Source organism: Polyodon spathula, chromosome 18, assembly GCF_017654505.1.
Source record: "Polyodon spathula isolate WHYD16114869_AA chromosome 18, ASM1765450v1, whole genome shotgun sequence".
Taxonomy (NCBI): Eukaryota; Metazoa; Chordata; class Actinopteri; order Acipenseriformes; family Polyodontidae; genus Polyodon; species Polyodon spathula.
The window spans coordinates 9025095-9051648 of NC_054551.1; the positions used below are offsets into that span (position 1 = coordinate 9025095).

A 26554-nucleotide genomic window follows, 5' to 3' on the forward strand; every position below is an offset into this window, starting at 1 on the left:
CAGGGTAGGAACCTTGTGCACCTACAATGTATAGTATAATGTATAGTGTGTTCTAAGCAGGCTCTGGCAGCTGGCAACTGCTTATTCCAATTAGCCAGTGGGTCCTCTTGTAGTTGGATGGCAGGCAGCCCACAGATTCATCCTTACAACCACCTCTTTCAAAGACTGTCTATGATCAGAAAAGACATGAAGCCTTTTGAGGTTTTGCTGGGTTCAGAAATAAACTGCCTGATTTCTGCATGGGTATCTCATCTTCAGTGCTGCACCAAAAGAGCCTTGTTTGTTTTTTTGTTTTTTTTGAGGGGGGGGGGGGGGGGGGTTGGTTGGGGGGGCGAGTTGTGCAGAACATAGATATTTTTGTTATGGTGAATTTATATATATATATTAAAAAAAAAAGAGTTAATGGTTCTAATTGTCTCTGTGCACTGGGCCGTGAACTGGGTAAAATATATTTTTTAAATTTAAAATCGATATTTTCCATTCTCCAAACAGTAATTTTCCTAATCCAGTGCACATGCTGTTAATTATATGTATTAAATCAAAAGCATCAAAAATATTTTTACTTTTACATAATGAAAATGTATTTAGAACTAATGGTGGTAGCAAGGGGAATAAATGTGACCTGCTTTTATCTTTTCTTTGTAGTTCTGCATCTCTTTATAATCTTGTGTTGAAAACACAGGTTCCTTAGGTGTTTCCTGTAAAATGTAAGCAATTTTAAAAAGCGACATTTAAGGCAATCCGCTGTTTAATTTCTGTTTCTGAATTATAGCAGAGCTTAAAGGTGTGTACATATAACTTACTAAAGTTGCAAGTAGTAGCTAAAACTACCTGTGGGGAATGTCAACAAATTAAACTGTTAGCCCAATCATGCATTGCCCTCTGGTTATATTACATTTTGAAGACTGCATGCAATGGGTTCAAATTTAACAAATGCAGACATATTTTCTGCAAACTTTTCATTTGTATCCCAGAAATGTAACCCATTTGAAAAGTGCCTCCCATTTTGTGAGCAGAGATAGGACCAGCACTTAATAGCTGCTCATCTTTGCCATCACTGTTTTGACATTCCAAAGCACAATTGTTCCAGTTGTTCAGAAAGGAGAACAAGCTACAAGAGTCTGAGCGCAAACTTCCCTTTCCCTCAGATGCCCAAATGATGAAACATTTATCCACTTGAGGAATAAAAGATGATGTATCTGAGGAGAAACTGTTGTTTTTAAGGCATCTTTAATCTTCATAAATAAGTTTAAAAAAAAACAGAAGGTTATACAAAGCTGTCAGGATGGCCCTGATGAATGGCAAATTCGCCAGTTCTCAATTGCCCCTGAAGACACACGGCGTAAGGTTGAACCACACTGTACATCATGTCTGCCAGCTCATTCCTGTGATTAAATATTCCATCAGAGTGAGCCAAAACCCTGTAAAGCTTAACATGATTCATACGATGCACCACTCAAATTTACATAACTCACTTCTTTGAATGTGGAGCGCCCTCTGGATTGTGTGTGCAAAAGAAAATGAGAATTGAGTAAAATTACCATGCTAGACAGAATCAATAAACAGAAAGAGAAACAACCCCTTAAATGCAATGCAAATCTGAAATGCAGTTCTGTCTTGACAACTTGAAGCAAGGTTATTAAAGTCAAAACTGTACCCACAGAGTGTAAATCAACGGCAAACCCTTTCCGCAGTGGTGTTCATGATGACCAGGGTTCTATTGCATTCTTTGCATTTTATTTCAAAAAGCTAATTCCTTTTGTTACAGACCTTTGTTTACACACATTATATTTTTTCATCCTTTCCACAAACCTATACTAGTTATATGCTGAAAAAGTACAATAATATAGTAAACTTGCAATAACAGTATGTACTTGTACAGAAAACCTGCATTATATGTTGTGTTTGAAGGACTGCTTTTGCAATTACATCACTTAAAAGAAATGTAGGGGTTATCTTTTTATTTAATTGCACAAGAATGTTATTATCAAACACTATGACACATGGTCTCTGAGGAAGGATGAACCTGCTTGCCTGTAGCAGCATCACAAAGGAAGGATATTTTAGTATGAAATTATACATGACACTGCAGCTTTAATCTTCGATCTATATAACTAGTTTCAAAGACTACAGTTCATCCACAGTAATGCATTCAGGCACTGTAACAACAGGGTGCCAGTTTTAAATCCTCATTGATTATGTGGCTTTAATTGAATGGAATAATACTATAATCCAGATTGCTGGAGTATTCCCTTTTTTCTTGCCAAGCTTGGAGAATACGATCTGGTAGTAAAGTTTAAATTATCATGCGATGGCAAAATGTTTTGGAGAATAAAATCAAATAATGACATGAAAAATACAAAAGTTAAGGTTACCCTGATTATAAAAAACAAAAAAAAACAACCACTTAAAAATGAGTTATGGTACACTGAAAGGTTAAAAGAGATCATCTTTATGATCGAATTTACAAAGTCCTGTAGGTATGTTTAACAAGGATAGGAAAATTAGACAAGACAGAAATAAATTAATAGGAATGAAAGGAGTTGAGCCACAAAAACAATAACGAGACTCCACATGCTAATGAAATCATGTTTTTCACAGTTTAGAGACAATATGCTGGAAGAGGACCTCAGTTCAGTCCTAGTTATTTCTAGCTGACTGCTCAATTCAGATAAGTAGCCCTGCGTAAGATGAAGCTATACGAGCCTCTGCTTCTTGAGGAGAAAGTCAGTTTCTTAAATTTCAAAGCAATTTTAGTATAAAAAAAACAACAACCTTGCAGCAGTGAAAGAGTGTACACTGCAAGTGAAGATAGTTTTGCTCTCGGAGTGATCTTGGAATGAAAACCTTAATGGCATTAATATGTTTCTAAAAAAATACAATTCTTCTCCTGCAACTGTTATGACCAATTAAAGCCAAAGCCTTTCCTTTATAAAAAATTAATAAGTGAAAATGGAACAAAATTCAGCATCTGTAAAAGATGTTTACACAGAATTGCCTGGAATTGATTATCACAAATCGCCTGGTGCAACGTTCTAATGAGTTTTTCATTAAAATGAGTAGCAGGAGGAAACAAAACAAGGATCGTTCAGAACATAATGCCACGGGCTCTCATTCTCTTCTTTCCAAGCTTAATTATTTAACAGCTTATTTTTCAACAAGAGGGCTGATCCAGGTTAAATTGTTATTTTCTTCATTGTATGCACAGTTTAACTTTTACATTCTGCAGTTAATGGGGAACTTTTGTGTTTTAAATAGAATTACATTAAGCCAGTAGACTAGGTATAGCACTTATAGGCTGGCGCAGCGCAATGGGTTATGATTAGGTATTTGGATTAAGAGTATCACTGTTAATCTTTAAATCCCTGAATGTCAGCTATCTGATAGCTGTACAGGATACTAATATGCAAGAGTGGCTCAACCCCCACAACTACAACTTTGCCATCTGTGTCAGTAAATGTGAGTTTAGATCCCAGTGTTGCCAGATGTGCATGGGATTGATGTCACAGATTTCAGGCATGGAAGAAAGGTGTTTTGGCAGGATCAGTTTATTTGTGACAAATCCCTTACAAAAAGCTCCAACTTTGTATTGCTATTGTATGTTACTCCTGGGAGGTACAGATTGAAATTCTTGTAAGTTCACTTATTGCACAGTATGGTGATACAATAAGATATTGTCATTACTCGATATAAAGATGCTAAGCAATGTACAGTAGAACCTCAAGAGTTTTGAAGATCTTGGGAATAGAGGTTGTTATAACTCAGAAAATTAATTTTCAATAGTTTTAATGAACATGTACAACTGCTATTTACAGCCTTAATCTGGTGAATACAGCACTGTAATGCAATACTCCTATTGCTGTGGCTTGAAACGCTTGAAAAATGTACAATACATGAAAAAATGATTTAAACGCCCAGGAAAACCTGGATTAAAGTAGTGCTTGTTTTTATTTGATTGTTTTTTATTTTATTTTAAACAAAGTTTAGACTCTTTTAGCTTGAAAAAATTGTTTAAAACAAAAATGTTCCTAGTAAAATTGCCTGTACTTGCTTTTAAAATCAGCCCCACCTCTGTTTGGATACATGTGATTTTACTGTCCTGCTGTCTTTCATCTCCTTTTCAAATGGCTGCATTTTTTTCTTGGTATTCCCATTACCGAGGAGGATACCACTGTCAAGTTAAAACAAATATTTTCAGTCTTTTCTTTCAATTCAAAAGTGTAACACGTTTGTGTTTCCCAGTTCTTACGATTTCAATAGTTTAACCTTGTGCTTTTTTAAACTGGATTCTGGTTACATGGTAGGCATGCTTGAGTGATTGCTTGAGTACATCCAGCTTAAAGTGGGGTGTTGGGTTCACCGGTCAGATCAGAGGTTTGTTTGAGATTCTACTGTATTCACAACTCGGGTAACTTGCATATATTGCTATTGTTATTTTGTATGATTTTCCCTGGATTCAGTCGTTCCGTGAAAACAAAAAGAAAAATAAAGTGTTGCATGCAGTTCCAGGGGGATTCCCAAAGGAGCTTGTTTTGTGAAGCGTGCTTACACTGATTGGTCGTGGTAGTTGGAGGATGCATCGAGGTGGTGGTATTTCATCTGCATTGTGCTTCTGCGGCCCTCATTAGCGCTAATCTTGGCAACACCGGAGCTTGTTAAACAAACTTCAAATGCAGCCTGTGATTTTTATTTCCCAACAATTAAAATTAAGGATTGTATCTATTTTTAAGTAGCTGTTGGACTGGACTACTGTTTAGGATGTTTGTTTCACAATAATAATCTTGCATCTTGTTTTTTTCTTTTGTTTTGTTTTTATTGAGGACATGCGCTGTCATGGGAATACAGCATATGTAAGGGAGTTTGTTAATAAAAACCACACTTATAAACAGACACACTACCACTTCAATAAAGCAAATCCTGGAAGGATTTCTCTATACATAGGTGAATATAAAATGAATGCATCCACATCTTACTGTCAAAACCTTTAAACTTGTCCTGAAAAAAAATAAAATCAGTAGCACTTCATTGACTGTCCAGTATACCGCACTGGTTAAACCACTATCTTGTCGAACTTCAACTCCAGGACAGTATGTATAATAAATTAAAATATAATACATTACAATACAATGAAGTAATGCTTTTTTATATATATAAATTTCTGTGCATACAACATAAAGGCAAAATACTTGGATAACAAGATTATCGTTTAATTACCATTTTAAAATGACCAACTTTCACGTAAAAAAAATAAAATAAACAAACAAAAAGGAAAAGTGTGAACAAGCCCATTATTATCAATGGTTCTGGTTGTGACAAAACCCAAGCACAGTTTGCAAAATGAAATATGATGCACTGATCTGCAATAAAGACCAGCAACCATTACTAATGCAGGTTTAAGTTGATTGATATGCTTATTAATCACCCACATATTTTTCCTTCAAAGCATAATTTTCTGATAAAATTTCCATCAGCTTCTTTAAGTAAACTAATGGCTTCAGTGAGGTTCCAGATCAGTAGTTATTAATCCTGCAAAAGAATTTCGCAGTAGCCCAAGTGTTATAAATTAGCCAGGGAAAAAGTGTATGTTCATTTTAAAAGTTAAAACACACTCAGAGGCTCAATGGGTGTATAGTATCAAACTGGGGCTGCGGTCGGTTCCATCTGCACCATGAAACCAGTCTGTAAAACTCAAACCTATCTCGTTACAGTATCAAACTGGGGCTGTGACTGATTCCATCTGCACATGAAACCAGTCTGTAAAACTCAAACCTATCTCGTTACAGTATCAAACTGGGGCTGACAAGAGCCTCAGTCGAAATCGATATGATCCAAATCCACTTCCGATGGAATTGAACAAGTCTGATTTCAAACCACTTTCAAATGAATCCCAGTGGCAGATGGAAACGTAGAATAACAGACTGCAAGCTGAGTGCTAAGTGTAGGATTGCAATCACATGTTGATCTCTCTTTGTTTCCTCTCAGCAGCAACTACCCACAACAAGATTGAAAGAGCATTGAGATCTATCATCTGGAGAATAATATCCCTTTAGGTTAAGCTTGCTGTGTGCTTTCATATGTACCTTATTAAGACATACAACAGCATGTTTCTCCTTGCCCCAGTTATATCCTACATCATGGCACACACACAACTACTAACCAAAACCCATGTCCTGGTAAAATAAAAAGTAATGACACATCTATAAATATCTCCACATATTTTACCTGCTCATAACCACATGTTAGGAAGCTCTGTTCAGGAAAAAAAGGAAAATATGAACAAATCAAATTAATCTTTGAATGTAATGTTTGCTGTGATAGACAGCAGCAAATTCCGGTCCCTTCCTAATCCTGTTTTAAGGTTATCACCTCACATATTTGTGCATGGACTCCAGCAGAGAAAACGCTCTTCCCTGTGTGGGGATTCCCAGATAGACCTATAGATATGTATTGTTACCCCACTATCACCTTGTGACCTAGTCAAGATAATCCATTCTGATCTCAGTGCTTTTAAACCTTGCTTTTGTCAGACTCGTTACAGCCATCATAGAGTGTGTCACTGATATAAACACCTTACCTCCTTGTACTCTGCAACTTCCTCCTGTTCTTCACCTCCATCCTGAGGCAGGGTTCTATCCTCACCAAAACATAACTTGAAATTGCTGCTTATGTATTCATCTCTATGTATGTACAGTGTTGTCCAAGTATTAGTGTCTAGACATGCCTACATTAAGCACTAGCTAGTAGTATCACCAGAAATCCTAGCACTTAAATACTACTAAACTATATTGATATTAATAAATGAACACTGCGGCACACTGCCCAGCTCCACACAAAACAATTATTTGAAGTGTATCTGTATCTGTTAGGGTTAGGGTTAGGGTTAGGGTTTAGGGTTTAGGGTTTAGGGTTAGTGTTAGGGTTAGGGTTAGGTGCTCTGTATCCATTAGGTCATCTATTGGATATGAATATTGTAGTCATAACCGAAAAGAAAAAAAAAAAAAAAAAAAAAACGTCCATTATTAGTTTCACTAGCTCTTTCTGAACTCCATACCCAATGTATATATTCTGCAGCTGTGGGCTTAATGTAACAGCAGTGAAATTCTTCATGTTCCCTACTAGTTCTTTATACCCCTCAAAAGAAGATATTGCAGGCTTTAAAATCCCCCAAACATCACTTCTCTTTATTTCTTCAGATATTATTTTCAGAGAAATGACAGACAAGGATCCACTGGAGACGGCTCATGCTTTTGTGCCAGACAGATATTAAAACGATAAACTACACTGCCCTGGGACCATAGCCTACAAGTAACCAGAAAACAACAAGGCCTAGATGAGATGTTTCTGAAAGGTGGGACGGCAGCTGTTCTAAGCAAGTCCCTGGATGGTACAGATAGCACAGTTCTGTCGACATGAAACACCGTTTTATTATTGTTATTTTTTGAATTTTTTTTTACTTTTTTTTTTTTTCAGCTTCTCAAACATGTGAGAGAATGGGCAGGTTTTTGGTTTAAAGGGAGTTTAAGAATGTGTTTTGTTTCCTTCTGTGTTGATAATAGAAAAATAGTAAATCATTAACAAAAGGAATGCACTAATGAAAAAATAAGCAGGTCACGGTGACTAGTCTCTGCACATTTTATTACTTTTTAAAATTTATTTCAGTGTTTGGCTATTTTTAAAACTGTTAGTAAGGTGTTCGCTTTCAAATTAAAATAACACAAACTGAACTGGCTACATGGTACTCATTGGAGTCACATAGCTTCAAGTCAATTGAAAGAAAAAAATAGAATCAACACTTCAAAACAATCTGCTTATTCAGCATAAAAAAAAGAAAAAAGGATCTGATGAGTAAAAGGATTAAATTACTACACGTTCTGTTTTGCAAGTAACTACCTCACATAAAAAGTAAATTAATCAGGGCCATGTCATTTTGCGGGAAAGGTAATTAATCACAAATTGCCCAACACACAGCTTGTTCAGAAGACAATCCCAGACTCATTTATGGTCTTTCAAAAAAAAACATTGTGCGAGAAACACAGGCTGCCTTTCATAATATTATTATCGAGTCTTGTCTGTCGTAATAGAAAGCGGCAACAAACAGCTGTAGCTTGAAAAGATGAATATCAAAAAGAACAAACGAGAGTAGATTTATGGCCTGTTGCTTTGCTGTAATGTCAGTGTGGGAGGTTACATAGTGGAAATGAACAATGATAACTGACCCGTACATGTGGGGAGAGGTGATTAAACTTGTACATTAATTACAAGTTTCTTTTTTTTTTATGCATTTCAAATGTGTGTTTAGTGTGTGATAATAATAAACTTTACTTTATATACCTTTAAAAGCAATCATCTCAAAGCGCTTTACATGAAAAACTCAAATCACAACAACAAAGAAACACAGAAAATAAAAACATTCACAAAAATGCCTTTCTAAAAAAGTAAGTCTTTAAGGTAGATTTAAAAACACTCAAAGTGGCCGAATCCCTGATTTCTTTAGAAATGGTGTTCCAGAGTTTTGGGGCATAACAACAAAAGGTTCTGTCAACCATGGAGCGTAGACAAGCAGGAGGAACACATAACAGTGCAGAATCAGTTGAGTGAAGGTTGCTTGAGGGAGTGTAAACAGATAAAAGATCAGATAAGTACTGTGGAGCCAAACCATGCCGATCCTTAAAGGTAAGAAGAAGAATTTTAAAATCAACTCGAAACCTGACAGCCAACCAGTGCAAGGACTTCAAAACAGTAGTGATGTGATCACTTGCATATGACCTAGTCAGAATTCTAGCTGCTGAGTTCTGAACATGTTGTAATTTGGGAAGTGTGCCTTTAGAGTCGCCTGTGAGCAGGGCGTTACAATAATCTATCCCTTAGAAATCAAAAGCATGAACCAGTTTTTCTACTACAGATGCAGAAAGCATAGGTCGCAGCCTAGTAATGTTTCTAAGGTGGAAAAATGATGCCTTAACAGTATTCTGCACATGGGGTTCAAATGCTAATCCAGGATCAAAAATCACTCCCAAATTTTTCATTTTGGATTTAAACTCAAGCATGATACCATCAACTGACAGGTTTACAGCATTGGTTTTATATCAGAAATGCAGTCAGCAATCGCAGAGGCAGCCACATCAATATCAGGTTTAGTGTGGACATAGATTTGAGCATCATCTGTGTAAAAATGATAATTCAGGCCATGTAGTCTTAGTATGTGACCAAGGGGAAACATAAATACTAAATAGCAGGGGGCCCAGAATTGAGCCTTGTGGGACACCAGATGTTACCAACCCAACCTCAGAACTAAAACCGCCAAGAGAGATGAAATGTTGACGCCCAGTAAGATAAGATTTAAACCATTTGAGAGTAGTGCCAGAGATGCCAAAAAAAACTGTCTAACCTGTCAAGTAGAATTCATGATTTACATTGTCAAATGCAGCACTAAGATCCAGAAGAATTAAATTTGATAGTGCACCTGAATCCACTGCCGTAAGAAGATTGTTAGTAACTTTAAAAAGGGAAGTTGCAGTGCTGTGTAGTTGTCAGAACCCGGATTACAAAAATTTGTAGAGTTTATTTGCAGTAAGGTGGTAATTTAAGTGCAAAGCTACAGCACATTCTAATATTTTAACAAGACAGAGCAAATTTGAAATGGGCCGAATATTAGTAAAGTTATCCAAAGCTATGTTTGTTTTTTTTGGCACTGGCGTATTTGAGGATGATAAAGCATGGAGAGGCTGGTTCACAGCTGCCTTTAAATAATATTTTTATAAAAAATGTGACTTCACAGGGTTTGTTTTTTTCTCACTTTTTTCTATGTGGTGGGGCTGCATTTAAATGAGAATGGGTTACAAAAAGAAAAAGTTAGCAACACTACATTACCAACATTCCTTAGGGCAATGAATGCGTAAAACAATTATATATCAGGATATAAAAAAAAAATAATACAAATTTTAAAAAGGACAAACAGCCATTGAACTACAAAACTAATAATCTAATCCTGGCTGCCCATCGTTACTTCATGACATCCTCATTATTGTGGTGGCTCTATAAGTTCCTCTATGGGTTATTGTATGTTTTAAAAAATATATAATAGGAAACAATTAGTTCAAAGTCTTGATAGCAAGAATGTTAATTAGAATTAGAATGTAAATTGGAACAAACACACAACAAACATCGCTTTAAGACTGAACCGTAGCCTGAAGTCAAAGAGACTACAGCCTTGGTCCAAACCTGTTCCTTCCAATTCCTGAATACCTATTACAACGCTTTACCATTTGATTTGTTCCAGTGTTATTAACCCCATCACGAAAAGTATTGCAACACAAACCATATTTTTGATCATAAAACACAAAACACTTGCAAGGGTGAAGGGTAATGAGGTAGTATCACATAATTGTAATAAATGCTTGCTGGGACAAACTACGTATGTATGCCAAAGCGAAAAGGATTTTTTTTTTCAGTTTTTTCTTTTCTTGAAAATCATTTAAGGTTTTATTTTTCCAAATGCTAGCAAAGTGCATTCATCTGTTTCATTTACCTTGCATTTGCCCTTGTACAGCATTATAATTTGCACTAATCTGCTGAAAATGAGCATAGTGCTTAATAAGAAGGCATGCCATATGCTCTAACAATACTTGCTGTCTGCGTTTTCAGTTCCCTTTGTGCTGTCGATGTCCAGCTCTGGCCTTGAAAAGGTTGCATCCAAGCCACATCCAAATATATGCTGGCCTGCAGCCCTTTATTTTCAAGTAGAAGTTAAACCCATTAAGTTAGTCAAAGACTTTTTAAGTGAGCTTTCCTAAATGCTTCCTGCATAAAAATTATTTGAAAGGGTCTCTGGTTTTAAAGAGTGGGATGCGCACTGCAAAGAGAAGGGGGGCCCCACATCTATCAATTTTGATGGCACACCTTTCCCTAGGCATATGGGCCCTCTCTCGCAAAACTGTAAACAGAAAACCAACGAGTAAAATAATTGCCCTATAAAGCAGTTGTATACTTTTATGGCTTCAATACTGAATTTACCTCCTGTTGGGTTCTGCATCTGCTCTGCTTTAATCTATCCCACAGCACAACAAGTTTTACATTCTTGTTAATTACCCTTGCACACTTTCCTGTCATCAAGTTCCATTTTTCACTGGGGGGCTTAATGCAGCAAGCAGCGTTTGTGATTTTAAATGAAATAGTATAATCCAAACTGTTTATCCTTTAAATATTCATACACCACACTTGCATAATTATTTCCTTATTATTGATGTTTCAAAACCATAAGTGTAATAATTTAAATACTTAAAATAATTTATATATGTGAAATTATTTACATGAGCTTTCACACATATATCCTGTTTATTAATAATAATAATAATAATAATAATAATAATAATAATAATAATAATAATAATAATAATAATAATAATAAACTATTATTTACTATAGTGCCTTTCACACCTAGGTGTCTAAAGGTGATGTACAAAACAATCAAACACAAATGAACATTACAAAACCACAATGAATAACAATTAATCAGTTAAAAAATTATATAGATACATAAATAAGATACAATAAAATAGGTAAATATAGAGATAAAATTGAACATTATAAAAGTACAGTATATTATAATAAACAGTGCAGGCTGCAGTAGAGTCAAACAGTTTAAAAAATGCAGCAGAGAATAAGTGTTTTTAAATTTGGCTACTGTTATGGATTGTCTAATGAAAGTTGGTAGTGAGTTCCAAAGAAAAGGAGCAACACATCTAAAACTACGCCCTTCGAGCATAACACATTTTGAAACAATGCATTTTAACAATCCAGAGTTAGAGGATCTAAGCTGCCTCCCAGGGATCTAAGGGCTAAGAAGGTCCATTATATAACTTGGACCCTGACCGTGCAAAGCCTTGTAGGTCAATAATAATATTTTAAAGGAAACACAGGACTGATATTTAATGTATTGTTCAAGTAGAAATATGATTGATGACAATATGGTTATATGTTAATTATTTTCAGGGTGCAAATAACAATTAGTATATGCATATTTGCACAGGCTGCAGATTTGTTTTAATAAATATAATTTTTCCTTTTGGGTTCTTTCACATTTGTGTTCTTATTTAATATGACTGTTATATATCAAATGATATATAGCACAGGTGATTGGCTCTCTATACTCTTAGCTCAGGCTACAATATTACTGTGCACCTCTTCCTACACTAGTCACGCTTTATCTCTGTGCCTATTTATTTTTGGGACTAATTCCCCTTCTTCACTGGCACATCCAACACATGAGGGCTTGATACAGTACGGGTGGCTCTCCACTGGCTATTTGTCGAGCCAAGTGAGAAACAAACTGTGAAACTCCAGCCTCACAAGACATTCTGGCTCAGAGCCAAGCCGGGCCAGGTGTGGGGTAAAGGATTTTCGTCATTACGTTGCATCAGTCCGTACTATCCAGGAAGATAAACAACATGGCGGGCAGTGAGTGTGATGATAGAAAAGTACAGCCCTGCGACGCTGAGGAAGTGCAGGCTCTAGTTTCCCTGTTGGCAGATGGCAGTGTTTAGGAAGATTTCGAGTCATGCATCAGAAATGAGAAAGTTTATGCCCGAATTTCTGACGATTTAAAGCAAATGGATATAATCAGTAAAATTTGTAGATTATAAAGAAGTTCCAAAATATATTTACAAAATATAGCGATGCAAGATACAGTTGGTCTATTCATTTTTGTGCACCATTTGTGCAACGAGGAGAAGCAATCTCTGCCGGTTTCCCATCCCCCACCCTGGGAACGTCGGAGCCAATGTGACGCCAATCACCAACTTAAACAGCTGATCATTGCTCAATATACAGTACAAGATGAAATACAACAGTATCACCCTTAATCCTGTATCTGTGGAAATCATGCTGTACAATTTACAGTTTCTCTACACTATGACTGTACAGCGTATGCATCATTAAGTAATTCGATATTTGAGTTGTTATTCTCATATCCAGAAGTCAATTATTTTTTATTTTTTCCTCGGGAAAACTTTGATACATTTTTTAGCTCCTAAGTGTTATTACAATGCCTGGCTCCAATCATTATTTATTTACTGTGCAAGCAAAATGAATTAATACAAAGTTGGATTATTTCTAACGTGCAATGCAGCTTGAAGGGCATATCTTCAAGCTGTCTCAGACAGAATTACTTCAAAACCCTGCTGCAGTCCTCTTGTTGCTGAAAGGGGCTTGTTGAGCATGTAAAGTGGAGCAGCAAGGTGCAATAGATGGGACAGAATAATTACTGTTTTCATCTACACTGGACATTGTGCCATTTCTCCAAATTTTCAATTTTCCCTCAACCCCATTAACAATTCAGTGTTTCTATTAGAGTTTAATATTTAAACTGATCAATGTAATTGAAGTATAAAACTAAACCCACCCCTCCCCCCACTTGTGAATTAAGCTTTAAGTGTCATTATCACTGGTCAATCACCCCATTAAGCTTGACTTTGTGATATTCATCTCATCATTTTCATTCTTATGGGGGATTTTTACAGACTCTGGTGACTTTTTTTATTGAAAGGTTTGTTTATTCAGTCAGCTGTTATAAAAAAAAATTAGGAAAAATTGTTATCTATTTAAACAAAGAGCTCTGGGAAACTTTGGCAGACAAAATTCTCATTTTTTAGATTTTGTTTTGTGTGCTTAAACATAACCAGCAAATCGTTCCTGCTCAAGATAGCGTGAGGATTTCTCAAGACTACGACATAAATGCACACTTTAAAGAACTTTTCAAAAATGTATATTGATTTACAAGTATAGCCATGGGAGTGGCATGTTTGGGTGCTTCTTTACTCAGGGCTTCTGCTTGCATTTGGTTTTACAGCTAGGTGCAAGAAAGCAAGAGGATTTTCCTCATTTTCAAATTGGTTTTATCAAGTCTGTGAATACAGTTTAATTTGTGTTTGTTATCTACATGTCTCACAAGAACATCTCCTGATAATAAATAAATACATGTAAAAAATATATACATACATATAACATATAACACCTAGGGTTGTATTTTGATCACAGCGTAAATGCAAATGCAAGCCTGAACGGCACTTGCCCCCTTGGCGCATAAATGGAGTGAAAAAAACACTGCACTGAAATGGTATTCTGAAGACATGTCTTGTCCCGTTATAGAGCACCTGACCCATCGCCACGGGTTAGCATACATTTTGAGCTGTTGTATCATTAACTTATTCGCCGAAGCGATTTTGATGACAGTGCAATGGGGTCCCAAATATACAATTGAGCACTGCGTTAAGACCCACTGAAACCAAATTTATTTACTGTCACAATCAGGAACTTCAACAATTCAACACACTATAAAAAGCAAAATAGCAACTGTGTGCATCTGGACTGACTTAGAAAGCAGAAATCAAAGAAAGAAAAGTAAAAGAAAAGAAAAAAGAACCTAAGATGAAAATTTATTTTCATGGCAATTATTACAAGTGAAAATATTTACGTACAGTATATGGAGAGAAGCTTAACAGGAGCACCACTTCTGTATCTGTATGTGTATATCTGTCCTTCCATTCACTGGTTGCTGTATGTGTGCATGTATCATGTGCAACTGTAAATGAGTTAACTGTACTGTTGTGTAAACTTGACACAATGGCCCTGAATATCAAAAGCGTCTTCCGACAGTCGAAACTCCAAAACTGTCTCTGTCTGTTTTAACAAGACGCTTATCCCAAATGTTGTTTCTATCAAAAAATCAAACCCGTTTCTGTTGTTTTCAGACAGCTGGAATGGGTGCAATTTACATAAAAGTGGCACAAAAACTATTCAGTATTTAAATGAGAAACATATATGTTAATGATGCAAATGACATTTACATGATTTCAGGATTTCAATCAATGGACTTGTGGGATTGAAAGGTAGTAAAGGCGGAGAAAAACAAAGCAGATGTGTGTTTCAGGAGATAAGGAGAAAGTACAGAATATACATTTAATAGAACACAATAATAAAGCAAGAACATCAGGACAAAGAGAACACAAGTAGTTAGAGAGCTCCTATTTTAATGTAGCCTAATTTAACATATACTGTATTAAATTAAGTTTCAATTATGGATGGACCTCCTTATATATATGCCTATATATATATATATATATATATATATATATATATATATATATATATATATATATATATATATATATATATATATTTATATGTTTGTTTATCATTTTTGAGTAGCAGCTACATTATCCCTTTCATCCTCTAAAATCGCAAAAATCTCTAGCAGCACATTGGGCTCCATCGCCAAAGTAGTCAGAGTCACAGCACCCACATCAGACCCTTTTTTAGATGGAGCCTGTTTGAAATAGGTTCCCCTCTCCATTAGGTCTTTTTGTAACAGGCGGAACCACTTTAGACAGAAAATACTCAAGCTGAACACATCAACCTTTTCGATTTTTGCACGGGGGTATGTTAATTAAGTACCCACCTCATTTGCATAACATTCCTCATACTGTCGGAATTGGAGTTTTGAGTTTCTCTTCCTTCCTGGATATTTTTTATTTTTGCTTGGAACAAAAAAAAACAGTCAAAGTTAAAATCCCGACACAAAAGCCCTCCATGTTGGTCAGAAAAGCTATGATATTCAGGGCAAAAGTATTTGCTTTGTTTCGGTGATTGAAATAAGTCACTTCTATCAACAGACCTGAAACAAGATATCAGTTTGGTTACCTGATAATGTACAAGCTTAACTAGTTTGAAACATTATAGTGAATAAAAAAATGGATCAGAGATTTCCTTTAACCTGGTTGGTAAATACGAGGCTTAAATCTTTGATAAAGGACCTCGAATATTATCTTTCAAACCCCTGTGAATGTTGTCTATCAGTGTAAAATATTATGCTTCCTAGCTGTCCTATCTATTTAAATTTAGTATAGCAAATAAAGTAAATCGATATAGTGTTTGCTGTCAGCGGCAATACAGTAACCACAATACTATAGCAGCTAGTCTCCGCTTTGAATGATGAGTTGAAATCAAACAACCGGATGCAGTCTGATTAGTTTCAGCATCTCTATTTAAGCATATCACAGTAACAACTCAGGCATGTCACATCTCTTCTAAAGCCAGGAGAAAGAAGCTTTGTGAAGAACTTACTGACAGTGTCTGTGATTCCACTCATTTCATCAGAATGGAGACCCTAATGTAAAGTCAACATGTAAAGAAAGGCATGGGCCACTAACTTGTAATACATCTGGTTAAAATGGTATTGCAAGAGGATTAACTCAGCACAAATTCAAGCTCATTTCTCCGTGTTTTTCGCAGTGCCAGGCTTCCCATACCCAGCTGCAACTGCAGCCGCTGCCTACAGAGGAGCGCACCTAAGAGGCCGGGGGCGCACAGTCTACAACACCTTCCGACCAGCTGCGCCCCCTCCCCCCATCCCAGCCTACGGAGGGTGAGTAACACACCAGCAAACTCAACTATTAACACACAGTCCCGCTGACTAAATGCTTTTGTGGGTGCAGTGCAGTGCATGCTGGTCTTGCTTCGCCACGGAAACCAATACGGCATGCGACCAATCCAAATGCCTGAAGAGGTGCACCTTGCAGTAATGAAAAATGACTAATTTGTACTGTCATGGTTGGTAGCTTTAAGCATTTTATATGTCACATGTTGTTATGGTAGTTCTTTGAGAGACTGAATGCGATAGAAAAAAGAAACCATTTACAGTTGAAGTTTTTTTTTTTATATATGTTTTTATGTTTTTTAAATTGCAAACTTCTGTTTATTTTTTGTTTTTTTTTGTTTTTTTAAGGAGTCTGGATAGAGTTAAATCATTCGAGAGATGTCATTAAAAAAAAGAAAAAAAATCACTTGTGAACCCCATTAGTTTTTTCCTTGATTCTAGTCTATTTATTTCATTTTTAATTGATTTTGAAAAATAATGGAATGTTAAAAAGGAAATGTAAAAGAAGTAAGAATCTTACGTTTGCATTCATATTAATCTAACTGAATAAAGATCCAGTATGGAGATACTGAACATGCAAAAGTTTCACTTGACCAGTTTACATATATTCTACGGTATGAGCTGCAGAGCAAAGAAACTTGGCAGGCACTTTTGTAACTAAAGTGCAACGTCTAGGTGAATATGTAATGACATCAAGTGTAATTCTGAAATTTGTAATCCTTATTTCATGGGGCACAAAACATAATAATACTACATAAAGTTTGTCATGTCAGAAAGCAACAGTGATCTCTAAATGAAAAACTTTGAGCTTTAAAGTTAGAAGTAACAGTATCGCTATGACTGTACATCAGTTATTATTTTTATTATTATTTAGTTATCAGTAATAGTCATAACATTTTCATGCCTCTTTTTAGCCTTTTATCCAACAGATCATCTAAAATAAATGAGACATTATGCACTGATATCACAACATTGGGCTTTTTTGAAGAATGTTGTGTTCAGTACAATTAAAAATGAGTTGCCAGTCACCAGGGAACTGAGAGCTGATGTTTCTTCATACTTGGTTTTGAGATGAACATGTCCACGCATCAATTAACCAGTCTGGGGATTGTTGCATTGTGCACCAGGGATGCTTTCTAATGATGAATGATTAGAGATCAGACTCTCATTGCTCAGATTCCATTTCACATAAATATAAATGAAAATCACAAAAAATACCACTATTGTTTTGTTATAGTTGAAAAAAAAAAAAACCCAAAGCATTTATTTTAGATTAGAGATGGATACTGTTGTCTGTGCAATTTCCTATTGGGATTATATCTGAGATGCAACAGAGAATAATATTAATTTGTATTGCAGTCAATTGGCCAAAACTCTGAACTTTTGCCTGGCTTAACAGAATGACTGTAACATAATATATACAAACTGCATACAAACATTTCTATAGGCTAACACGTGTGACTAGTAAAAATGTCTGCATTTTACATTTTATTTTTATCTTTTTTTATTTGATCTGGTCATTGGTCAAACAGTACAAATTGATTTTGATTTCCATTTAAAATTATTATGTTGTCCTGTAGTGAAAAAATAATGTTATAATTGTTACACATTATATGCATGACTCCTATCCTGTTAGAATATAGTTGAGTGCCTGAATGTAAAATTAACTATATTTGTATTTAAAAATTTACCGCACTTGTGTTGAAATGATAAAACTAAAGAATGATTAATAGTATAAGAATGTCAATGTCACGCTTTCTGAAATATTTAGACACAGTTTGACCTACAAAGAATTTGATTTATAATTGTTTATTTTAATTTTAATCTGTGTTAGAAATCAATTATGAATAGTGTTAAAAAATTAAAACTATTGTTATTGTCCCATAGGTACCTTATTTAAAATAACTGGCTGACCTGAAAATATTCAGACTCCTTGTAAAAATTCAGAACAGCTTACTGATCAGAACCCCTTTGCATAATCGTCACAGCCACTCATCCTATTTATCCCTATTTGTGAAGTGTTTCTGTAGCTTTGTGCCAGTTTTTTTTTTTGTTTATTTTTTTTTATATTGGCTCTAAGGCATTCAAACTGAAACATGCAGATGTAACACTACTTTGGTTGCCTGTTAAAATGTAAGTCTGTTTTCATAGCTACTGTACTGGGTTCACTGTGAAGAATACAAATTGACTTACAGAAAATGGCACAAAAATGATGACCCAAATGACCCCCAAACCCTTGCAATTTAATACAGTAAATGTGATTCTCACAGCTCATTCATACATCTCTCAAACCCCAGCCTCCTTCCCAGATTTAAGAGTGCTTGTTCGTCTGTCTATTTATTTTATGTATTTGTTTGTTCTTGTTTTAATTGACTAACTTAAGTCGCGCAGGGTTTGGTGGAGCTTGCATGTGGATATGCACTAATATGGATGTTTTTCTTTGTGTGTGCATTTTTCCAGTGTTGTATACCAGGATGGATTTTATGGTGCAGACATTTATGTAAGTATTCATCGCCGTGCACGCAGTCCTTGAACATCACCCTAGCCATTCTTCTTACAAGTTTGCTACATTGGTGTGGTTCACTTTTGTCTATTAACTGTTCTTGGGTTGTCAAAAAGAATCCGGAGGAAGATCTTTCACTTCATTACATCTCTCATTGCCCAACAGAAATAATGCACTGCTGTCAGTGCTGAATGATTGTTAATGGATTCAAATATGGGGGGAAAAGTCAAAAGTTATATTTGATTTACTTAATTACCCATTTTAACACGGTAAGCACAAAGTTATATGCAAGATACTGCTTGGTGTACATTACAGGATAAGCACACTACTGTCAGACAGAGCTGCACCTTGACATGCATAGAAATGAGCGGCTGAAGCCCAATCATGTTCTATAGTCACACATACTAATACTTTTGAAGATAGCGTGCTGGCTGAGCGCAGTAAAATTGCAATTCCAAAAAACTATTCTTTTGTTTGATATCATCAGAGCCCTGTGAAATTATTTTTATTTTGTACAATTTTTTATTTCATTTTTCACATATTTCATGTTATTTAGCTTTATTACAGATACACATTAATAAAACAACTCAAAGAGATGTATATCAATAATAGTATAGTATACATCATGTTTTAACTACATACATATTTTCTATTAAACAGTATCAGTTTTTTTTTTAATATATTTTGAGATCTCGCACAGAAAAATAATTTAGTTAACATAATTTCTCATTAATGGCATAATTGCACATACAGCAATCTACCCATTATAAAAAAACAGGAACTGTATTTCAATCACATTCCACTGAAGCAGGGCTCCAGTATACAACAAAACGACTCGCTCCAAATCTGCGCAAGTGCTATTCAGAGCTTCCGTTTCCCTTCAGACCGTGTCTATGGTAACGGCTGAGCCTTGACAACTATGACTGCAAGTATTTATTTCAAGTATTTTTTGTATAAACCTCCCTCTTTAAAAAGGTCAGTCTGTGTTTGCTTTATAATGAGTTTTCGTTTTATTTCGTTTTATATTTGTATTTTGTTTTATTTAATTTTGTATGTTGCGTTTAGTTTTATTTCGTGCTATTTCGTATCTGCAAAAAACACGGGCCACTAGCTATCATGTTCCTGCTGTCAGCCAGCGAGATTAATAATAATAATTAACTAAACAAGCAATCAAGGTACTAGATCACACAGCCACATGCGCAGCCAGAATTCCAGATAAGACCATTTTTGTGGCTAATCAAGCATATATAAAAGTCAAGGCACTGATACTGTAAATAGCCACTAGATTCATGTGATGTCGGAAAGCAAGAAGGGGGGCTGGCAGGTTAATTACCAAAACTAAAAACTCCTATGCATTTCTGATACAGGAACAAAAACATCAGTCCATGTTAACAGCTATAAATATTATATTAAGATAACCCAAACACATCAATGTTAAGGTTTTATTTTGATCTAAATGGCCATGGTCCTTCCTGCTTATTAGTTTAAGAAACACATTCATAACAGAAAGAACATGGCCAAGGTCAAAAGTTAATAGTCCTGTTACTTAACTTTGCAGATATGCTTTAGAGCATTGACAGACGTCTGCACTGTGCCTTTCACTATTTGCAGTCCTTGCTGAAGGGCGAAAGCTGTAGGGCACCCTTTTGGCTTTCTTGAGTCCAGTAGTAAATAATCTCAATCAGAACAATGCCTCGGTCCCCATTTTACTATTATAGCAATGACTTTGGAGTAATTTTCTGCTGAACTAGATGCAATGTTTTTCCTTCAGAACAGTTTGCCCCTTCAGAAGGCATACCAGTAAGCTGCTGTGTAGAAGCCTAAATAAGGCATCATTGTGAGTCGGTCGCTGGGTTGTTTGATAGTGTCAGTAAAGATTGCTACCTTCCAATGTCAAAAAGAACAGGCATCACAGCAGTAAAAGGCTTTTGTTCTATTAAAAGTACCACTCATTTACATTATCATGCACAGTGCTTGCCTGGTTGTAAATTATCTACATCAAAAATAAATGTGTAAAACAATAAAACGCAACTAAAAATACTCCTTGATACGTTTAGCTAATGTTCCCTTTTTTTCTGTTTTCCATGAGCACTGCACCATGGAGAGTTAGATTGATTATGTAAAATTGATATGAACATTAAATATTCATTAGAAAATATTAGAAAACATTACTAATATTTATTACAAATCATTCTTTAAAGACTGCTCAGTGAAATGTAGTAAATGTTTGATGAGGAAAAAGAGAATTCAGAGATGATGGAACAAAAAATAAAAAGAATTGTTCTCACAGGCTAGAACTCTGTGCACTAATTATAGACTACAATACATTAAATAGATGCATACAGAGGTTGTACATAGAGCTAGACATAGATAAGAAATATACATACTCTTTTAAGCTAATCTATACAATGTTTATATGAACGGAAACCAAACCTAAAAGTTAGATCTCGGGACCTAGGGGTTCACTAATTTAGTCATTTCCTTTGCTTAAGCAAGGGTATCTCTGCAACTAGTTTGCAATTAAGGTGCATCTCAGTTGGAAAATTACAGGGGAATATTTAAAACACAAAGTGAAAACAAGACATAAAAGAACGATGCCTCATTTCCATCTACATGAAACCAGTCTTGCAGCCCCAGCTTCCCATATCAAACTGAGGCTGCCAATGGTTACAGCTGCAGCTGATCCATGTGGATGATGGAAACAAACAGGATCGATATCAATCTGCTTTCAACTTCAGCGGCAAATTAAAACAAGGCATTAGATAAAGTATAGCATACTTTGAGTTAACTGCTACAGTAGTAAGTAACATTTGCAAAGCCATATCCAGATCAACCGATCAATAAATAACAACATTTGAACACTAGTATCTGGGCCCATGTATTTATGTATTTATTTATTTGTTTGTTTGTTCATTATGTCACAATACCTGTGCTTACCAAGCATTCTTTCCTAACTGTTTTATTTGGCTACTTTTTCAAAACCAACAATACCCAGTTGTGTAAAATCCACCATGATTCTCAAAGAAAAAACATGTTAAGCAAACTTGTTTCGGAATGGCATTGTGGGTTCATGGTATATTTACTGTTGCATTCAACACAATATTTCTGTTTCATTATAGAGTAGTTTATCAAGAGCCTGTGTATGGCAATAAGTTCCCACAGGTATGGGGAACTGAATCGTGAAAGAACTCATCACAATGAATGTGGATTGCTGTGAAATCATACTAACTGATACATTGTAGAGGGACTGTTTAATATGATCAATAGCTGGCTTTGAAAGTAACCCCTAGACATCTACAGTTTGGCATCAGTCAGCGATCTTTAAAAGCGAAGAAAAGTGAGGGGCAAGATCATGCAATATTTTAACGTGAAGTACGTTTTTAGCCTACACATAAGCACACTACTGCATATGTTATTGGTTAAAAGAAAAAACACACAACATTATACGGAAATGCTCTGCAATTCTTTGAAGTATTGTTGTCTCCATCTTTAATCATATACTGAGAATTTTAACAGCCCTGTCATACCTGAACAGGAGATTCAGCAAGCCCCTTGATGTGTTGTACAATACAATGATGGAGCAGGGAAGGTAGGCTTTGCCCAATGGTGGGATTAGTGCTTGCCTGCTGCTGCTGGTGAACATAGAGACTTGCACTGGCAGACACGTCCTCTGTGCTTCTCCCAGCAGGTGTCACTGTGGAGCAAAGCTACAATATCCCAGTGTGCAAAAGAGGCAACATACACAGGAGAACAAGAACTTCCTCTGATGTTGTTTACATTAGCAGCTGATTAGTCATATTTCTGCAGTGCATACATGAACATTCATGTACAGGATTGCATAGAAAAAAGTTAAAAGTCTCAGTACACTTTTAAAAGCTACTTATTAAGCTAATGGTCATTACAAGAACACAACAGACAATGGGCACCCTATATCCAGCCAATACTCTGTAAAATATTTTAAAAATGTCACTAAAATCTCAAAGTGATTAACTTTGTTTAAGGCTATAGTTACTGATGATGTCTCCCACCAATCCCCCTGTTAGGTTTTATAGAACCGTCAATAGATTACGCTATGTAACACAATTTTTGTTCCTGGGTAGTAAGTGTTATTTCCTAATTGCTTATGCCTCAAAAGTATAGAAAATGGCTATTATTCCCCACAAACTTTGCTTTTGTGACCAGGACAGTAATATTTCAAAATATCACTATTGTAAATACAGTATAATCGTAAATCTCGAAAAACTACTCACTTCTAAATCTTTTGTAGTCATTTTTGTATTACTTTAGTATAAATACATGTTCAATATAAATACAAATTCATATGTTGTTTTTTTCTGACTTTATGTGAACAAAAAGACACACATTTGCCCGTTTTCCCATTGGAAATAGTGATATTTTGAAATGTTACTGTCCTGGTCACAAAAGCAAAGTTTGTGAGGAATAATAGCCATTTTCTATACTTTTGAGGCATAAGCAATTAGGAAATAACACTTACTACTCAGGAACAAAAAAAAATTAAATAATAATTGTTACACTGTGTTATTATTACTATTAATGTTATTATTATTTTTTATTAAACCTGTCTTTTGTATTATCTTCAGGTAAAACCTACGAGTGTAGACACACATTTGACAATTCCCTGACATCTAAAAAAACAAAACAGTGTTACTGTACTGTAGATAACTGTCAAGCACTTGACTTTATAAAATGAAAATCTCTGTATAAATGTACAGGGGCTACTGCTGTATATAATTCTACAGGAGTCATTTGACAGTATTTAAAATCAGGCCATCTTAGTCTTACTAAACATGCCTTTCGTAGTGTTGTTCTGGGTGTGACAGAAGCATTGAGACATGTGGCTTAGCCTGTAGCATATACAAACAGATCCAGGCAGCTAGAGTGTATTGAGACATCTAAACCAATTAACCATGATATTGAAGATGCAATGAAAAACTTGCAAATGCCAAGGGGTACCTTTCCCAAACAATAGCATGTGGTGAATGGTGACCAAATTATAAAGAAAAGATATCATTTTGTCTCCAAGATAGTAATGAAGCAGGCTGTCTTTTGCTGTTTTTCACTGAGCTTGCAAGAATACACAAAGCGGGCAACCGTCCCAAAGGATGATGGGGCGTCCAGTTCTAATTGGAATGTAACTAGTATTTGTGTTATCTGTGGAGACCGGGGTCTGTTTGTTAATTGGCCTGCTGAGATTTTTTTTGGAAATGGTTGATATAACAGTGTGGTCCATTGAACATGATACTCTGCTGTTATCACAGTTTGATAATCAATGCATCACTGCACACAATTCCTTTCCAGTGTGCGTTTGTTTGTCCTGTTTGCTTAATTGAACAGCTGCTGTTACTGTTACATACCATACAATTAGCATTTTAAGAAAGTCCAATTTCTTCCATAATGGCTGTTTTACATAATTAATCACACATTTTGTTAACATCTCAAACAAATGCACCAGTGCAATCTGACAAAGACTGACTATATTTCTTGTTTTCAACATTTCTGTGGTTTGATGCCACCCCCCCCCCCCTCCCCCACTTCCTTGCCCATCATACATTGTTAATGTTACAACTGTATTCAGATACATATAATATTGGCAGATTTATATAAACCCAGCTTTTATCTCACATCTTTCACAATTGCATATATATTTTTTTAATTCATCCAAGGTGTCTTTGACATGAAAGACGCTTTATTAATTGTGATTTTGTTTATTCTTTGGATGAGATGTAAAACCGGGGTCATATTATAAGTGACTCTGTAGCAGCAGTTGTTGAAGCATAGTTTACCCCCTAGTCTCTGTAAGTCACTTTGGACTTGCTAAATGACTAATTAACAATAAAATCATAATAATACACACAGGCACATATATACCCATCCATAAATACACCTTTGCGCTCTGCAGTACATGAACATAGTAAATATGCTAGGAAGACACTGCATGTAGAAGCTGGATGATAATGCATTCTCATGTCAGCTAGATTCACATGCACAGAAATGCTGAAAACTAAAAAATAATAATGTTGATAATAATAATAACATACCGTACTGTAAAAATACCCTCTCATTAGAAGCAACTGTGTGTGTTTCTTTTTTCAGGGTGGTTACACTGCCTACCGGTATGCTCAGCCTGCCACTGCAACAGCAGCTGCCTACAGTGACAGGTAAGGGCCTGTTTTACATGGCACACCTTACAACACAATGAGGGAGGAGAACACTACACTTCATTGGTTAAATATTGTTTACTCACATCGTAATGTTATTACAGTTGTTAACAGTACCCATTTCCATTATGTGTATGCTTATTTGACCCTGGCCATTACTGTTCTGTCTTCAGCTAGCCTAACACAGAAGGTCTGGCTGGTTTTATAAGTCCATTTCCAGTTTCTAAAGGGCCGCTAATGTTTTAATTGAATGCAACCAAGATGCTATAACAGCTGTAACTGGCTAATACACCAACACTGAGATGTTACAAAAACTTTAAGGGTTAATCTGTCAGAAAGAAACAAAATGCATCATGCTGCATACAGAAACGTGGGGTGGGGGGGGGGGTGGAGGGGTGGGGAATGGTGGTAACAGGAACACTCCGAATAGCTTTGTGAGAGTTCCATTGACATTTCACTGCAATGACAAATGAGATTAGGGATATATATATATATATATATATATATGGTCAGCCTTTTAAGTTGAACTTGTAATCGTTTTTGTGTTGTTTAAATGGTGTCAATGTCATCACTGGAGGAGTGGTTCGAACACGCATATACACTTGTGTATGAGGGACCAGCACTGCTGTAAGTCAGACAAGCCTTGCATGCAGGAAAGTTTGCAGCCAATGAAATCTCAGGATTTGATACAATCTTGCATGGAAGATAATGAACCAGCCAATCTCAGGAGTTTCTAAATGTACAGCAAACTAGCAGGCTTCCTATCTTGCTTTCTAACAGATACAGTACAGGCTGCACTAGAAGTGAAAGTGTCAGTTCCAATAACCAGCCACAAACCATCTCTTGGGTTTGCCTCTGTCCCAGTGCAAAAGTCGTTGTTGTTTTTTTTTTCTGTAAGCTTGTTGTCTGCTTGATGGTACTGATTTATTTGTGTTGTATCATTTTAGTTTGCTTTACCCTTGCATTTACATTTTAAAACACTACGAAGGGGGAAGGGGTATTTCACAGAGCAACAAAATAGGGCTGTAAGTGTTCTTTGTTTCACTTTGTGCTCTAACTTTTGAATCTGAACTTTATCATAATAAAGTCATTGTTAATTGAATTATAGAAATAATCAGCGATTCATCACTTCTCGGTATTTTATCTGTCAGAAGGTACTGTGTAAAATGCTGTACTGTAAAAAATATTATGGCAAATATGGCAGACTTGCAAGGAAAGCGTGATATCATGCATGACAGGAAGCCTGTTGATTGGTTGTCATGTTGACTCTGAGCTCAGAAAGGCAGATGATGATTGGTTCCAGTGCTGCATGTAAGAATAGAAAGCCTGTTCATTGGCTCCCGTGTTGCATGCAAGGCCAGAAGTCTGATTGCTGATTGGTTCTCCTCTAGCATGGAATATAATAAGGAAGCTGCTACCATTCTGTATGCAAGATGAGAA

General features: G+C 35.8%; 1 protein-coding gene across 22 annotated transcripts in view; it reads left to right on the plus strand.

The window, feature by feature from the left end:
* Positions 1 to 26554, plus strand: part of LOC121330646 (RNA binding protein fox-1 homolog 1-like) — an 879666-nt gene that overhangs the window by 835067 nt on the left and 18045 nt on the right. For 15 of the 22 annotated variants that reach the window (XM_041277304.1, XM_041277307.1, XM_041277303.1 and 12 more), the window contains 3 exons: positions 16288 to 16420; positions 18893 to 18932; positions 25050 to 25114. In XM_041277304.1, the coding sequence (XP_041133238.1) occupies positions 16288 to 16420; positions 18893 to 18932; positions 25050 to 25114 (238 nt within the window). Of the gene's footprint in view, positions 1 to 16287; positions 16421 to 18892; positions 18933 to 25049; positions 25115 to 25691; positions 25742 to 26554 lie in introns of all 22 variants that reach the window. The other 7 variants (XR_005951881.1, XM_041277313.1, XM_041277311.1 and 4 more) reach the window with 3 other exon arrangements.